General features: G+C 37.0%; 2 protein-coding genes across 5 annotated transcripts in view; one reads left to right on the forward strand and one right to left on the reverse strand.

Moving 5' to 3' along the window:
• The first annotated feature begins 3272 nt into the window (after positions 1 to 3272).
• On the forward strand, positions 3273 to 7726 carry LOC123683135 (glutamate dehydrogenase, mitochondrial-like). Of its 3 annotated transcripts, none has more exons than XM_045622036.1 (8): positions 3273 to 3686; positions 5330 to 5518; positions 5586 to 5657; positions 5985 to 6124; positions 6416 to 6532; positions 6728 to 7032; positions 7169 to 7313; positions 7374 to 7726. In XM_045622036.1, the coding sequence occupies exons 1-8, from the start codon at positions 3338 to 3340 to the stop codon at positions 7485 to 7487; spliced, it is 1431 nt and encodes a 476-aa protein (XP_045477992.1). In that variant the 5' UTR covers positions 3273 to 3337; the 3' UTR covers positions 7488 to 7726. The 3 variants fall into 3 exon arrangements, with proteins under 3 accessions (XP_045477992.1, XP_045477999.1, XP_045478003.1); XM_045622047.1 differs by having other exon boundaries at positions 3549 to 3686; positions 5283 to 5518; XM_045622043.1 differs by lacking the exons at positions 5330 to 5518; positions 5586 to 5657.
• A 2038-nt stretch (positions 7727 to 9764) lies between these two features.
• Positions 9765 to 16932, reverse strand: part of LOC123674819 (C3 and PZP-like alpha-2-macroglobulin domain-containing protein 8) — a 223738-nt gene continuing 216570 nt past the window's right edge. For both annotated transcript variants that reach the window (XM_045609922.1, XM_045609912.1), the window contains exons 21-24: positions 14961 to 15304; positions 14732 to 14883; positions 12979 to 13663; positions 9765 to 11248 (exon numbers count right to left, since the gene is read on the reverse strand). In XM_045609922.1, coding sequence (XP_045465878.1) covers positions 10829 to 11248; positions 12979 to 13663; positions 14732 to 14883; positions 14961 to 15304 — 1601 coding nt within the window. In that variant the 3' untranslated portion in view covers positions 9765 to 10828. The remainder of the gene's footprint in view (positions 11249 to 12978; positions 13664 to 14731; positions 14884 to 14960; positions 15305 to 16932) is intronic.

Here is a 16932-nt window from a genome sequence, read left to right on the forward strand (position 1 = left end):
ATCTAATCATTTTAGAGTATGTTTCATTCGACCTTTCTCTGGGTTTAGATGGTGTTGGATTCCTTATTATTATTTCCTCCTTTTCATGACCGCCTTTGATGTTTTCCATGAGCTTTTCCTGAGTTTACCCAATGAAAGATTGGCTCTTAGGTTTCTTTGATATTGCTCCTATCATTTTAATTAAGTCAAGTTTTTCATTCAGACTTTTAGTCTGATTCTGAAGGTTGCCATATTTTATTATTATTATTATCTTACGATTTCGTTGCTAAATTAACATTGGAGCGAGAACTTTTCGAAGTATTAGATCTGCAAATATTTAGACTCCTATTGGACGATTTATTTATGAAAGCTTGATGCAATCTGTAACATAAACTTTTGTTTTTTTTCCATTATTTTGTGAACTACTTACTAATTTTTGTTTTTATTTATACATATTCAAAAAATTATTAAAAAGTACAAGATCTTGAAGAAGAGATTTTTTTTATACTTCTGGTTTAACATCCTTGCAAAGGTAAGCCAATTGCAAATTTCTGAACGAAGAATTACTAAACTGATTAAAATCTTCTAGAATGAGTTTGATATCAGTATTGATGCTTATATTTATTTTTTTAAAAGTTTATTTTTCTTCATATGCGAATGATTATTTTCAAATGAAAGAATTAATTTAATGGAAAAACCATGATAATCAACTGCTAATGTTTATTTCTTATTGAGAAATCTTTGTTGATGGTAAAGTGGTGAAGAGTTCTATTAAGGGGCACAAGATAATTGATTGAAGAATATTTTCGATGATGAACCTTAATCCTTATGGTCTAGTCCATAAGGTCTTGAAAAAAAATAATTGGCCACTGAAGACCTTCAAAGTTTGATATCATGGAGAATTTTTGATTATCAATACTAAGCTATCATCGGTTTCTTTCTGAAACTCCTCAAAGCTGAGATATTGCGAATTTTGTGAAATAATAGCGCTTTAAACGTGTAGAAAGTTTTCTGATCGGAATATAACCTTAGATAAATTTCGTAAAGAAGTTTTTTTTGGCAATTTCACCGAAAAATATGTGTATATTTATAATCTAAAACCCAATATATTACTCGGTGTTTGGGTTTGGGTGCTTTAGATATGTAAAAACGCTTTTCAGCTAAGAATCAAAGCTCAATTTGGCATCTACGATCTAAAAAGACATCAAATAACGCATAAAATATGATCACGGCCTGATACGGAACTGAAGACACTCGAATTATGCTAGTTTTTCGGAAAAAATCTAGAATTTACACCAGTAGGGCCATCTATCCGCATTTTACTCAACTAAAAAAATCTCGCGGGCCAACTGCTATAGAATCCTGCGATGTACATCTCACCATGAACTGTTATAGCTACTCTTCCTAGATGGCACTGTTGACGCCAAAAAAACCCAAAGACCTATAATAACATAATATATAATGTTATTATAGGTCTATGAATTGCTCACTGATTCAACTTTTTGTTTTTTTTAGGAGAAACTGACATAATTCGATTGTTACTAGATATGTATTAGGCCAGAAACATGTTTTCCGGGTTACTTGAGGGGTTTGCGGATGTAGATTCCGAAGTAGGCATCGATTCTTAGCAGAATAGTGTTTTTACATTATTTAATTACAATTTTCTTGGGAAATTGGGAATATTTCAGTTTTGAACTTTGTTAAAACAAACTGATTGCGGGTTAGTATTCAGTATGGAAAATTCTTCAAGATGTCATATTTTGAAGATGATCCGCCAACATTTATGAACCATAATTCATCAAAAAAAAAATTGTTGAAATTTATTCAAGGGAATATCGCACTTTGGGACATGTAAATATATGCTTGCCCTGTTTAAAATCTACTGATTTTGGCCATCAGAGAAAAGACCAAACCCCCTTGAAAAAATTCCTCCCACAAAACTCCAACTAACTCAGTTTTGGGGAATTTTATGGATGAACTGATTACAAATGGAAATTCAGCGTGAAAAATTCTTCTTGATATCAAATTTTGAAGTTGATCTGAATCAAAATCTTTTTTTGGCGAAAAACTATCCCAGGTTATATTATGATAGTTTTAGAGGGTTTCAAGGTCGTAGATTCCAAATTTGTCATTGATTCTTAACAGGAAATTTTTTGCTACACCTTAAAAGCACAGTTTTTACACAACTGGAAAGTCTCAGTTGTGGGGCACGCATACTCATTTTAGAAGCCTCATATTTATGCCACCAGAGGGCAGACCATACTCCATTTAAATTTTCTCACAAAATTCGGAATAACTCAATTTTGGTGACTCCTAGAGAGGAACTGATTGCAAAAACGGATTCAGCAGAAAAAATTCTTCGAAATATCAAATTTTAAAGTCGATCTGAACCAAAAACTTTTTTTGGCGAAAAAATATCCAAGGTTATAGTCTTGGTTTTTCCGAAAAAATCGACCGATCGAATTAAAACATTTTATGATAGTTTTAGAGGGTTTCGGGATCGTAGAATCCGAATTAGGCATCCATTCTCACCAGAAAAATTTTTCTACACCATAAAAGCACAGTTTTCATACAACTGTTGGGGGCATCTTTTTTCCCATTCACAAGTTTCAGATTTATGCCACCAGAGGGCAGACCAAACCCACTTAGAATTCTCTTACAAAACTCGAAATAACTCAATTTATATATTTCGATTTGGTAAATTTTACTACGCGAGTTAATAGCCAGATTTGCTTCAAAATTTGATATCATGAGGAAATCTCATGCTTAAAACCGATTTGCCATGAGGTAATTAATTCCTAGGAAGACTGTGAACAGAGATCCATCGTTTTGTGGGATTTTTTGGAAAAAAAATGGACTTTCAAAATTTGATATTATATGGAGAATTTTTAATTCTCAATACTAAGCTATCATCGGTTTCATCTTAAAATCCCTCAAAGCAGAGATATTGCGAATTTTGTAGAAATATAGTGTTTTCAACGGGTAGAAAATTTTTTCTGCTCGGAAACGATGCCTACTTCGGAATTTACATCCTCGAGACCCTCACAATACACTATGAAAAGTTCAAAATTCGATCGGTCGATTTTTTCGAAAAAACCAAAGTAAAACCTTAGATAAATTTCGTGAAAAAATGTCTTTGGCTTGAAAATTTGTAGGAAGAAGCATTTGACCACGGCGAATACGAATCTGCAATCAGTTTCTTCCTTACACAGCTCGAAACTGAATACTTCCTATATCGCCCGAAAAATTGTGCTCTAAATATGTCGAAAAAAAAAACATTTTATGATATATTTGAAATTGTCATTTTTGGCACATTCCTTCAAATATTTCAACGTAACTTTTCGATACACCTAAAAAAATGAGAGGTATTTTCCCGAAGCTTCCCCCAAAGTATTATGAAATGCCATCCAGATATAAGGATTGCTTCTATTTGGCCAATTCTTCTTTCTTCGACAGTGTCAACTGGTATCTTCATAAGGCCTATGAAGTTGTTTTTCCACAACTTGTAGATGAATTGATGAGTATATCAGATCTTGATGAAAGACAAGCCAGTAACAAAGTCTTGAATATAATTGAGATATTGGATCAATGTGACAATCTATCAGACGTGCGATTTCCATTCAAGAGAAATAATAATTATTCAGAACCCATAAGGTGTTTCAAAGTCAAACATGGGTCATATGCAGGGTTTCCTTCTAGTCTGATTGGTAAGACAAATATTTGATTGGAATTTTTGAAATACACTGCGCAAAAAAATTAACGCACATTCTGAAAATCTCAATTTTAATGAAAGTTAACTCTACATTGACTTTATAACTTATTTGCTGATAAGTGATTTAATACTTGGTATTTCCACCCCTTGCGTTAATTACAGCTCGGCAACGACGGTTCATACTCAAAATGAGTGATCTTAAAATGTTCTGATCTAATCCTTCCCAGATTTCTCTGAGTTGGATTCCTAAGTCATTAAGAGTAGCTGGATGATTTTCTGAACTTCTCAGCCTTCTATTGAGGTTGTTCCAAATCTGCTCAATCGGATTGAGATCTGGACTTCTTGCTGGCCATTCCATTCGAGAGACTTCAACCTCTTCAAGGTAGTCCTGAACGATGCGGGCACGATGGGGTTTGGCATTATCGTCCATAAAAATGAAATTTTCACCAATGTATGGGGCAAATGGCACTACATGATCTTCAAGAATGTTCCTTATATACCTATCACCATTCATAGCTCCATTATCAACGACCACTAGGTCTGTGCGAGCAGTCAAAGATATTCCACCCCATACCATAATCGATCCTCCCCCTAAACCAGTAGTATTCAGGAAATTGCACTGAGCATATCTTTCATGTGGACGTCTGTATACAAGGGAACGTCGATCACAATGGTAGAGGCAGAATCTAGACTCATCTGTGAAGAGAACTCTTTCCCAATCAGCCTCTTCCCAATGGATATGCTCTCTCGTAAAATCCAAACGCGCCCTTCGATGGGCTGGGGTAAGAGCTGGGCCTTTTGCCGCGACACGAGGCCTTAAATCATATTCTCTGAGACGATTTCTTATTGTCTGAGTGCTAATTTGCACCCCATGAGTTTGCTCAAGCTGATTTTGAAGAAGGCGAGCGGTTGCAAACCGTTGTCTCAACGAAGAAACTCTCAAGTAACGTTCTTGAATGACAGTTGTTACCCGTGGTCTACCCTGTCCTGGTCTTCGGACATTCATACCTGTCTCCCTGAATCGCTGCAACATTCTGGACACACTTGTATGGGAAACTCCAAACCTTTCTGCAATTCTTGTGTATGTCCACCCTTCTTCTCCAAAACTACCGCTTGGGCACATTCCTCTTTGATCAAATTACGTGTTTCGCGTTGCATAGCGATCGAGTGTAGAAAATCAAACGAAAGAAAAACTATTGATCACTAGAATTGATCGAGAACAACTGATTTCAGAATGGAGCCAATACATTCAAAATCTGATAATCTCATCTTTTTTTATTCCTGCTGGGAAAAAAAAGATTATTGAAGAAAAACGTTGAAAGTGGATAACATATCTATGCATAATTCTGATAAAAATAATTATCCTTGAGAACACCTTCAGTTGTAAAATAAATTTGAGATTTCCATAATGTGCGTTAATTTTTTTGCGCAGTGTATTTAAATTATGTACTGTTTAAAATATTCCGAATCACTCTTAAAACAGTGTTCAACTCTAATCTAGATTTCTGCTAGTCCTATATCATTATTTGATATCCAATATTTATGCTCTGATTTCATCTTTTGTGAATGAGTAATTTTTTTCAAAATTTAGACTATCCAGGAGTAGCCACTTTTATTCATTAAGAATTACCCAATTAGGACTAAGAGTGTCTCCTAATATAACAAGAGATGATATGAAAGGGCTAGGAGTTCTATCATCCCACAGATTGTCAGCATTAGGAATCAGAAGCACAGGAATGTTTGGTTCTATTAAGATCGACCCCAAAGACTATGAGACTGAAGAACTTGAGGACATAATGGAGCAGTATCGTCTTAAATGCTTGAAAGGTGGTACAGAGTACAGACACAAATGATTACTTGGAAGTCGTTTAGATATTCTCTTTTTTATTTTTAGAAGATATTAAGGAGCTTGTTATAGAACCTGATATGATTTGTGATGAAACTACAGCAGGTTGGATGTTTCGTAGTATGTACCTATAGCTTATTTTCTGTAAAAAATTGTATTTTCATTTCAATTCCACGGAATTTTTTTAACTACTTCAAAGGAAACATCTTCAGTAGTGAGTTGTTAACTTTTCACGAAAAATCAGTTTGACATAAACAGAATTATAAAATCACTGAAATCAGGTGCATTTGATCGCTCTTTCCTTCATTGTGACCACATAACTATATAGGTAGTCTTCAAGTATGAAATTGACGCATAAATGACGAGCTCTCAAAAACTACTGATTTCAGTTCTCTTCTTTTCTCAGTTTTTATCAGATAAGAACTTAGAGGAATTTTTCAATTCTAGAATTTGTTGATGAACAAGCTCTATTTATGGCTGCTGGACAAGGTGCTTTCTTCAGTATAAATTATTTTCTGAATAACGCACTGATAACATCTAAGTTGGAATTTCCGACAGGAATATTAGGAAAAACATTCATTTTACAGGTAACATCCATTTGTAAGAACACAGCCACACCATAACTAAAAAGACAATACTATACACCTAGTATTTATTGGATTCAGTCCTTACTTGATGGAAAATCATAATAATTTGATAGAAATAATTATAAACACTTTTTTTTTTAATTTTTTATTTTTGTGGAAATGAAGAAAAGTGTTTATTTTATTTCTATCAATCAATATAACTATATTACATGTGATTTTTTGTGTATTTAGGTGTGAGTACCTACAGATTGTAATCTATATTTGCTATCAATCATACATTTTTTAAAACAGGGTCTTGGTGGAATGGCTTCCAACTTGGCTGTATATTTACAAAATGCTGGTGCAAAATGTGTAGGTGTTAAAGATTACAACTCTCACGTTTATATGAAGGAAGGTTTGGACATTCATGTAAGTACTTATTATGTGATAATTCACAAGAATCTTCTAGTTCACTGCATTCACCTCTCTCAAGTGAACTGAGTGTGAACAATAACTTGAAAGAGACGAGAACATTCTGAAAGTTTTCTTTTTCGTTGTAGAAACTTTTATCTAATTTTTTTCTGACGTGGTGCAACAAAGATCCTCAATTACCACTCTTTGCAGGAGGTGATATCTTTCAAAAAGGAAAAAGGTGACTTGGTAGGCTTTGACCTGGCTAAACCTGAAGACGATTTTGAAATTTATAAGAAAGATTGCGATATACTGATATTGGCTGCAAGGCAGAAAAGCATACTTTGTCATTTTGCAAATAAGATAAAGGCAAAATTGATAGTAGAGGCTGCTCATCATCCAGTAACACCTTCTGCTTATATGACGTTAGGAGGTCACTCCAAAATCGTACTACCAGATCTTCTTGTTTGCGGAGGGTCGGCTATAGCGATCAATGAGAAGAAACAGGTGGAAAAAAAGTTAGTTAATGACGTGAATTTTATTTATCATCTTTTTTTAAATTTTTTTAAAAACTTTTAATAAATCTTTAGGTTTGATTTGATCTATTTTCCTAATAATATTTTGTACATTCCTATAATTCGTTGTGTCTTCTAGTATACTAAATTCAAGAGCTCTTGGAAGATTCGAGGAAAACTATAGTATTATACCTGAAGACCTACACTCAGTTATTAAAGATTGTAAAATGGAAGAAAAGTTTTCAACATATACTATAGCAAATGTGATCAGTACAATGGCTCAGGTATTATTGTAGTCTAGCGTTGGGCTTGATGAACCTTCAATGATTATACAATTGTTCCAGGAAATGCTGAATACTTGTGAACGATATAACCTGGGATTCGATTTTAAAACGGCAGTATTTATAATGTCCATTAGAAATATATTTCAAGAAATTTTCACTTCCAGGAAGTTTTGACGGAAAGTCCAAAGAGAACTTGAAGATAAGAGAAAAATTACAGCTGTATGTTTAGTAGTACTATAACTTCTTTCAATTTATGACAGCACATTGAATCGACACATGCATGATTTAGTACCAAAGTTATTTTATGTATATCCTTATTTTTTTATTCTGTGCATTCTGTTTTGAAGAATTGGCTGGGCTAAATATGGATCTGACACGTTTGTCTGAATTATATCTTTTAAAATACGAAAAATGTAATAATTTGCTATGTAGTGCCTTTTTTCCCGAAAGATGGCGTCGTGGACTGCACATCTCTCGAAAGATCGAAACAGCTTATGGATTTATGCACCGTACCTAAGAACTATGAACTAAGAACTAAACCTAAGAATTCAGTGGCGTTTATGCACTCTCTTGTTATGGTGGATTTATGCACCGTACCTAAACACTGAGGACTAAGAACTATGAACTGAGAACTAAACTTAAGAATTCAGTGGCTATGGGGCGCACGCACTCTTCTATATTTTACCTGAGCCCTTAGTTCTTAGTTAACAGTTGGCCTTCTAGTGTTAGTTCTTAGTTCTAAGGAAACGTGCATAAACGCCCTCATTGATTTGTTAGAATTCAATTCTTAGTTCTTAGGTTTAGTCTTAGTTCTTAGAACTGGTGCATAAATCCACCATTAGTTCTTAGTTAAGGCATGAGCACGTGCTCGAACTACTTTCTGTTTGTTCTTTACTTTGATGTTTGACATTGATATTTATTGTGAAAAAATTTAATTCAATTGACACCTTATACTTTTCATCGATAAACACGAATAAAGAACATAAAATGATAGAAACTGGTACTCGTTAATATTGAAATTCTATGGGGCACACGCGCACTTCTATAATTTACCCGAGCCCTTAGTTCTTAGTTAACTGTTGGTCTGCTAGTGTTAGTTCTTAGGTAAAGTGCATAAACGCCCTCATTGGTTTGTTAGCTTTCAATTCTTAGTTCTTAGGTTCAGTCTAAGTTCTTAGGAATGGTGCATAAACCTACCATTACGATATAAAACCGACCGTTGTATGGTAGAGTTACCATGTTCCGCAATGTCTGGAAGGTGTGTTTGGCTTGATCACATTATGTCAAATAGATGAGATTCCAACAGTGATCCCAGGATGAGACACCGCAATTCATTGACATCCTGTATCTCAAAAACAAATCGTTTGCGATCCCACATTCATAAAAAAATTCTCAAAATTAACCAAGATATCTCTCATTTTTATAAGTAAGGCCAATTAAATCTTTTATTCAAATTAAGACCATTAAAAATGTAAAATGGAAGTTCTATAAGGAGATGTTCTAAAAGATTTTTCATTTGAAGTTTTGAACGAATAGAAAATTATGTACCAACTTAGTGATGAAATTTTAAGACATAAGTGAAAAAACTTAAGTAGCGATATAGGAGAAAGAATTGTAGGAGTAAGACCTTCGTTCATTGCTCAGGTAAATAAACAAATTTTATTAAAAATCATATTTTATTGAACTTATTATCGCACAACACTGATATGACTTAATATTTAAAATATGGCTATCCAGCCTATTCAACATGGCATAAGCTTTGGCTTCAGGTTTATTAATAAAATAATATTGCTCTCCTTAAATTCTAAATATTACGGTGAGCAGTATCCCCTTACTAGGTGATGTGTAGTCTGATGGGAAACATTTTTGTGCTCGGTTATAACTGTTTGAAGTAGCATTCTACATATTTACAACTTTGGCATCTGTTCTTCTTTAGGTCAAGAACTTGCTATTGAAAAAATAACGGAATAACTATAGAAGGAGATTTCCGAAGAGAAAACAATTATAACAAATGCACTAACATTGATAAATCTGCTAGCAATCACTACATATGTTCTTTTAGGTTTAAAATATGTGAAAAACTCTCAATATAATCTTCAAATAATTCTGTATTTACGGGTGCTTTAAAATCACCCCTACACTATGCCCTCTGAAGTTTATACAACGAAAAGTAGTTCGAAAAGCATTATTAATCACTACATCAAACCTGAATTAACAGCTGATACGATAAACTTACTCTACTTCGAGTTGAAATTGACCATTTTTTTGGCACAGGGTAACCAGAACACTTAATGATAGTTTGGTTTGCATGAACCATAGAAAACTTAATTCTTGAAGTGACAATCGGGATGAGCAGCAAAATTCCATGTTGGAACTCACTAAAGCTCCACACAGCACCCTTATATTCGCCCCAAGCCGAGCTACACTTTTTCACCTTCAACTCCTCGGTCTCCAGGGATCTATTTTTGGCCCAGTGCAATTCATAATTATGGCTACAGATTGATTTGGAAAAGTTTGATGGGTTTTTCTGAAACTTTTTTGGTCACATTGCTGATGAAGTACCCCTGTTTGAGCGCTCGATACTTCGAAATCTAGAGAAGCAGAACCATTTCTTGACTATTAGTCCAAATGAGAGCCATTTGCTTCAGATCTGTTGAGAGAATTTGGTGGTGGATTTGTTGAAAGCCAATTCCCAGAAAACTATTTCTGGCCCAATATAATCAAATAATATCCTTTTTTTATGAGTTAATGCTTCTAAAATTGCTGAAGGGGTACCTCAACACTCCAATTTTTACTTGGCGCACGATACTTTAACTTCTAGAGAAGCACAGCGATTTTCTTCGACTCTTAGTTGCTTCTTCTGATATCTAAAACGAATTCTTTAGGGTCTTATATATAACGCATGGCTGAGTAGTAGAGAGGTACCCCATGGATCTGTTATTGGCCTCCTTGAATTCATTTTGATGTGCATCAAAGTTGGAAACTGACCTAAAGAGTAAGTATATGTATTCTAAATGGATTTCCACAAGGATTCTTTCTGGATCCATAAAAAGTTATGATGAGGGGTATCTGCTGTGAGTAATTCATAGAAATTTGCTGCTTCCTGGGGGTAGAACATCGAGTCACCATTCTATCTTCTTATGTACACGGAACGGGACGAAAAACATCGAACTTACAAAGTATTGGGCGGATGAAGTAACCGGATACTCTCCATGTTACCAAAAGGGAAACGCAGGTGATACTGCGAGGTTCGTTCTTCCGCTCGAACCTCCAATACACCCGACAAGAGTAACAATAGCTAAATTACAGAAATCCACACTTCCTCGACGAGCTCGGAAGTTGGAGACTTCTACATTGAATTGACAGCTTCTTCTCTCGGATTCACTCGACATTCATTCCATTCGTCTGACATGCGATTAGCCAATATGATCGGGGAGTTCTATGTACAATTCGGGCAACGATCGGGGGGTTCCGTAACATTAATCACAACACTTCGACACGTCCAGCTTCCAGAATTACGTAGTAACGCCCTCGTATTTCTTGGGATCGTTCACTATCTCCTTCAGCAAGCTCCATATCTCCTCCTTGTCCAGAAGGACGTACTTGTCGTCCTTGTTCTCGGGCGCGAAGGTGTTCTTTGGCGCCTCGGTGCTCCTCAACAAGTGCAGGTATTTTATCGGACTGTCTCGAACGTCAGTATTGACGTGTTTGGGTTTGGTACCGCTTTCTTCCGATGCTCTGGTGGTTGTTTCTTGGGTGGTGTCGATGGCTGTGGTCATGTAGGTCTTGTCTTTGTCTGCTGCCTTCTTGGAGTTGGTGATGGTTTTGTTCTTCTCCTTGGATTCGTTTTGGAGTTTCGTTTTATTGACGACGGCCACGTTGGGTATGACGTTGGATTGTAGCATTATGTTCTTTTCTTCCTTTGCAGTAAGTACCTGTAATGATGAAAATTTATAGATTATTTAAGTTTGTTATGAGAAAATCAACAATTTTTTGAGGAAATGAATTGTTTGAGTGATTCTTTTGGGTTGACTATGACGTGGTCCGAATTTCACAGCCATGTTTCAATAAAATATGTCAAACAGAAGGTTAGTCATTTAACAATATGATAACTTAAGTAAGTAAGTTTCGTGCATTGAGGGCAAATCACGGTAAGACAGTGAAGGAATTCAAAGATTATGTTCTATTACTGACGTCTTAAGGCTCATATATCATTGAAATGTACGCTCGACCGAATATATTGCTGATGTGAGTGACAGAAGATTCATTTATTGATGAGAACATTATTTGGGCCCCTTTTATGCCACGCTATGGCGTACTTTGCATCTCCCTTCTTTTGAGGTTCATTTGACAAGAACTAAAGCCAGCTGATTATGGAATGCATCAAACATATACCGATTGGCTGCATTAAAAAAAACATTTGGATTATTTGCATCAATTTTCTTCAGCGACGAAGTACATTTTGTACTAGGTGGCTATATGAGAGGCAGTGAATATCTCTATGTGACTGATGGGGGACCATAACATCCACAAAAATTCCATGCAATTTGGTCTGGAGGAGTGATTAGTCTTATCGTTATAACCAAATGATAACTGATTTTTTGGTCCGAAATGAATGATATGAAATTCGAAGAGATGTGGTTACAGCAAGATGGTGCAACAAGCCATACAACACAACTTGTTTTGGTTTTATTTAAAAAAAATTTCCAACACGCGTAATTTATCTTTTCGGCAATCTGAATTGGACCTCAAAATGTTGTGGTTTATCATCTTTAGGTATTTTGAGGGGCTATGGTGAGATATTGCCTGAATTGTGCTGGCTAGTCATCGAAAATTAGAGTCCTGTAGGAGATCACGAGGTTAACATTTGAATGATTTATTACTCCAACCATAATGGCTAGGTTCAAGAATTATATCGAAATAAAAATTGGATCGATATTCAAAATGAAAGTGTATTTTAGTTATTATTATTATTAATTGGGGTCGTTTTGGTTCGGTAAGCCTTCCTGGAACTGCGACCATGCAGATCTTTTGTTCTCTACCCTACTCATTGATAGAAACCCAGGGAGGTCGTCAACGACGTTAATAAAATTGACAACCTCCTTAGGCGCCTTAGCCGTTACCTCACTGGTATCCAGGATCGGCTTACCCATGTGAATGGTTCTTAGGCCAGCCAGCTCCGGACACTTGCATACCAACTGTTCGGCTGTTTCTGCTTCCGATCCACAGAGCCTGCAAATCTCGTCTGCTGACTTTCCCATACGGTACAAATGATGTTTGTACCGACGGTGCCCCGTCAGCAGTCCCACCATCACTCGAAGCTCGGCTCGCGATAGCTTCAGGAGCTTTTTGGCGTAGGTGGGTGAAATTTTCACGAATTTCTTTGCCTGAACAAGTGTAGGAGTGTAAGTCCAGTGAATTGTCCTGCTGTTCAACTCCCATAGCTGCACCGCAGCTTTATATTGGCCTTTTCCTATCCCACAGAAAGGCTCAGGTCCAGCAGGTGTTAACCTTGATGCACTTTTGGCAAGTTCATCAGCTCTCTCATTTCCTTCAACCCCACAATACCCTGGTACCCCCTAGTAGTTACGTTTACTTTCCTAACCACAAAATGGATCACCCTGCACCAAAAACCCATAGTGGAAGTCTTTAGGTTGATACTCACCTTTGGAGGATTTGTGGTAGACGTTGTCGACACTGTTGTTGAAGTACTTTTCTCCTCTTCCTTCTCTTCAGGCCTTGTTGCATTAACCGCATCAGCCACAGTCTCATTATCCACGTTGATAGTGTAAGTAGCGATGCTCAACACCTCAATCTTCTGAGGCTGATACGGTATATCATTACTGTCAACTTCGTTACCCGTCAAGTCGTTCATCTCGGTAGTCTCCACAAGCCTGGTGGTGGTCGTTTCCTCGAAACTCTTCGTAGTGGTCACATACACACATTCATCAGGTAGATTGCTCCTCAACTGTTGGCCATCAGTTCCGTTCTTGCCGAACCACGTGATCAGATCGTCGTCCGTTATGCTTTTGAGAAGGCTGCTGCCAGCTTGGGTGAGGAAGAAGGTGTCTGCAGCCAGGTCTTCTCTTCCCGATGGGTAGATCCGAGCGTACGATGGTCTCAAGGAAGAGATGATGAAAGGGCTGTGCGCGTTGTAGCGTACGCAGATTGGACAAGAGGTGGTGACGTTGGCGAAGATGAACCAGATGCTGTTGGCGTGAGATCCGTGTTGCATTTCGGCCATCAGTTCTGGCGATGAGATCAGTTGGGGAGAGGCTGGTACCAGTTCGAAGCCGGAGAAGAGAGTTATCTCCATTCGGAGGACACCGGAGGGTTTTGGACATTTCCATCTACAAGAAAAAAAAAATGTTGAGACTTTCTTCGAACCATCTGATTTTGACTCGATAGATGGATATTTGTTGAAATTGATGACTGAAGATGACAAACCGTTTGTCTGTTTGCACTAGTAGTTAATCGTTTTTTTATTGACTTAATGAAATGGAAAACCTGCAGTTTGGTTCATCCAGTAATTCCATAATTTTTTCGTGAAATATGATTGCTCAAAATTGTGTTTTTCTGATACATTCAATCCAATGGATTCGACACTAACGTATGTTGAAACAAATACATCTATCAAAAGTCGAAAAATATGTACCTTGCGCTACTTATTCATAAATGGCGATCGTTTTACTGCTTCTTTGAATTAACTGGCATATCTATTCGTTTTGTTTATTTTCGTCTGTGCCAGTTAATCCAGCAATACCCAGAATTTAAATCAGTGATTTTATTATTTTGGAGAACATGGATAACAAAAAGTAAGTATATTTTGGGATATGAGTTCTCTCTTTTTTAATTCAATACTAAAACTTGCTAAAAATATAGAGTAGCTTTCACATGTAAACTTATTTCGTCAAACATTTCTCGTTTTTTGTTCAAAACATAACCTCTAAAGTTAATGTTTGTTATAACAGACAGTAGTATACTGTTGTCATTTTATTTATATACAGTGTTGCATTAAAATCATTTTGAATTGTATAATTCTTATTGAGAAACTGTTTATAAGTTTTGGGACTGTTTTCCAGACATCTGAAGATAAAATTTTATTTATGACGTCTTTAGGAAATAGCCGTTTGAATTTGAACTATTACCATATGAGTCCCTTCAGCGTTGTAAAGTAGGTACTCAATTATTGGTTAATGAATTGTCATCCAAGCTTGTCTATTACACTTTTAAAAACTTTGAAACATTTCATTTCAACCATAAAACGCCCAATTTTCCAAGTGGAAATTTAAAATGAAGCCTGAAATTCATAATATACGGTAACCACATTTTATATTCACATGATATAAAACTAAAATCGGTTTTTTTGCATATCGATGTGTTTACCAACAATTTCTTTCATGTAATCAAACCCTCACCTGAAACAAGTTTCTATCTTCAACACTGGCGATTTTCCTTCAATTTCCTCCACAGAACTCTTGTCCGGAAGCACTTCTTGAGCGATTGTGGACGATATGGCCAATAGTGGCGTATCACTTTTCGTCGAATAGGTAGAATACGTCACTCTTCCCTGTAAAATACATTATGTCAGATGCCAACAAATACCGACTGTAACCTTAGACTCAACCAATTGTCAATTGTACTGACCTGTACAGTGGCGCATCCGGCTCCAGTGGCGTACACGAACACTTTGGTGGGTAAACTGGGTAGGTGGAGAACTTGAGCCGCCTTCTCGTTGCTCAGATCCAGGGTATCAGTGAGTTCCATGCCGGACGTTGCCAAGGAGATGGTGAGAGATCTGTGCCTGTCTTTAGCGAGAGAATCATACAGGGTGAACGCCTTAACGGCCGAGTAGACGAGCTCCGGGTGTCTGTCCAGCATGTGGGAACGATAGAAGAGATACCTGGCGACGCTTTCTGCGAATTTCAGGTCTCCCACAGTGGCGAAAGCGATCAAAGCGTGTATGGAGGCTTTATATTCTCCCACTGTTGCTGAAAATAGAGTACTACATTTAGATTATGCTGCGAAATTTATTTGAAGTTGACGAAAGAACGAATGCTTGAAATTTTTGAGTGTGTAACTTTAATTTAGTAAAGTACAGATAACATCTAAGACTTTTCACGTGGACTAGTAAAAATGTTTAAAATTCTGATAATGAAATACACCTTCTTTAGAATATCGATCATATTTTTGAAGCTTTATAAAGCTTGGACCTTGCCATCATGGGTAGAAAACAACATCATTTGAATGTCCTCTGCGTGGTCTTCTGAGGTAATTTTCTTCATAACGTGATCTACAGCTCGCCTTCCAGTTCCAGAGTTCTAATGAACTCCAATATCTGAGAGGGCTTCAAGGAGGCTAATTCCTCTCTTCTACAAGTTTCATGTCCGAAGCAGGTTTTGCGTTGGCTAGTGATAGCAGATCAAGGTGATCCGGAATTTCTTCCTCCTCCCCACATAATCTGCACTCGTCATTTTCTGTTAGACCCATTCTCATGAGGTGTTTCCTAAGGCGACAATCCTGTGAGGAATCCAGTGAGCAGTTGTAGCGTATTTTTACTAAGATCCAGATATTTCTTGGATCTCGTAGAGTCAAAGTTCCGAATAAACTTTCTGGAGTGATCCAAACCAGCAAAATTCCACCAGAGTGTTTCTCTTTCGGTTCCTTCACCTCCTGAAATTCTTGCTTGTAGGTACATTTGTCTACGCCACAGAAAGGTTCCGGGCCGATGAAAGGAGTTTGTGCTCCTTTTCTGGCAAGTATGTTGGCCTCTTCGTTCCCTCTAATTCTCGAGTGGCCGGGAACCCAGATTAAAAAGACCTTGTTATTTTTGCCTATTTCATTGAGTTACCTTCGGCACTCCAAAAAAAAGAGCTCAATGAAATAGGCAAGAATAACAAGGTCCTTTCAATCTGGGTTCCCTGACTAAGTTCAAGAGTAAGTGAATACACCAGTATTTTAGACATCTTAGACATATACCATCGAAACATGTCTGTGAAATCCGGGTAAAAACATGAATGTACGATCCAGTTATTGTTCTCTGTAAATACTTGAGATGGTCAACAGGATGCTTGGAGACCTATCAGTTTCTTCAAGCGTCGAGGGTATGACAGTTTCGATGAATTCAGGGGAACGAATTGCTTTTGTATATAACTTGGAAAGGAAATATTAATTCTTCGAGGTGTCGAAGATGTGCCATGTCGGTTGTAAATTTTAAGAGATTTACTGGGGGTTGGGTACCGGATGTCACATGTGCGTATCGAGTGCTGGTCCTTCCAGAATATTCGATTCCCAGGAATCCGCGAAGAGCCTTGAGGGCGGTACGGCAAAACTCTTATTGGACTAAGGGTGGTACTTGGTACTTTCCCCCGATATCAGAGTGATGCTAAGGGTGTGGCCAAATCAGAAGAAGGGAAGTCGATAGTCAGGGTGGGTTCAGTAAGTTCCAGCCGGTGGATAGATCAAGTTAAGTCTAAGTCGAGTTAAGACTAAGTTCGGTTGGTCAAGACTTGAGACGTAAGACGGTTCGCGAGAAAGAAAAAGAAGAGTCGCGAACAAGTTAGAGACGAGACGATCGGAAACTTGAAGTACGATGAAGACGTGATAATCGAAAACGTAT

The sequence above is a fragment of the Harmonia axyridis genome, chromosome 1 (assembly GCF_914767665.1).
Source record: "Harmonia axyridis chromosome 1, icHarAxyr1.1, whole genome shotgun sequence".
Lineage (NCBI taxonomy): Eukaryota > Metazoa > Arthropoda > Insecta > Coleoptera > Coccinellidae > Harmonia > Harmonia axyridis.

Excerpts from the sequence above, each read along its gene's own strand:
- LOC123683135 (XM_045622036.1), top strand. The coding sequence starts at position 3,338 with ATGAGAGGTATTTTCCCGAAGCTTCCCCCAAAGTATTATGAAATGCCA. Across the intron at positions 5,658-5,984 it reads AGCAGGTTGGATGTTTCGTA|AATTTGTTGATGAACAAGCT; the intron begins GTATGTACCTAT and ends TTTCAATTCTAG. Across the intron at positions 6,125-6,415 it reads GAAAAACATTCATTTTACAG|GGTCTTGGTGGAATGGCTTC; the intron begins GTAACATCCATT and ends TTTTTAAAACAG.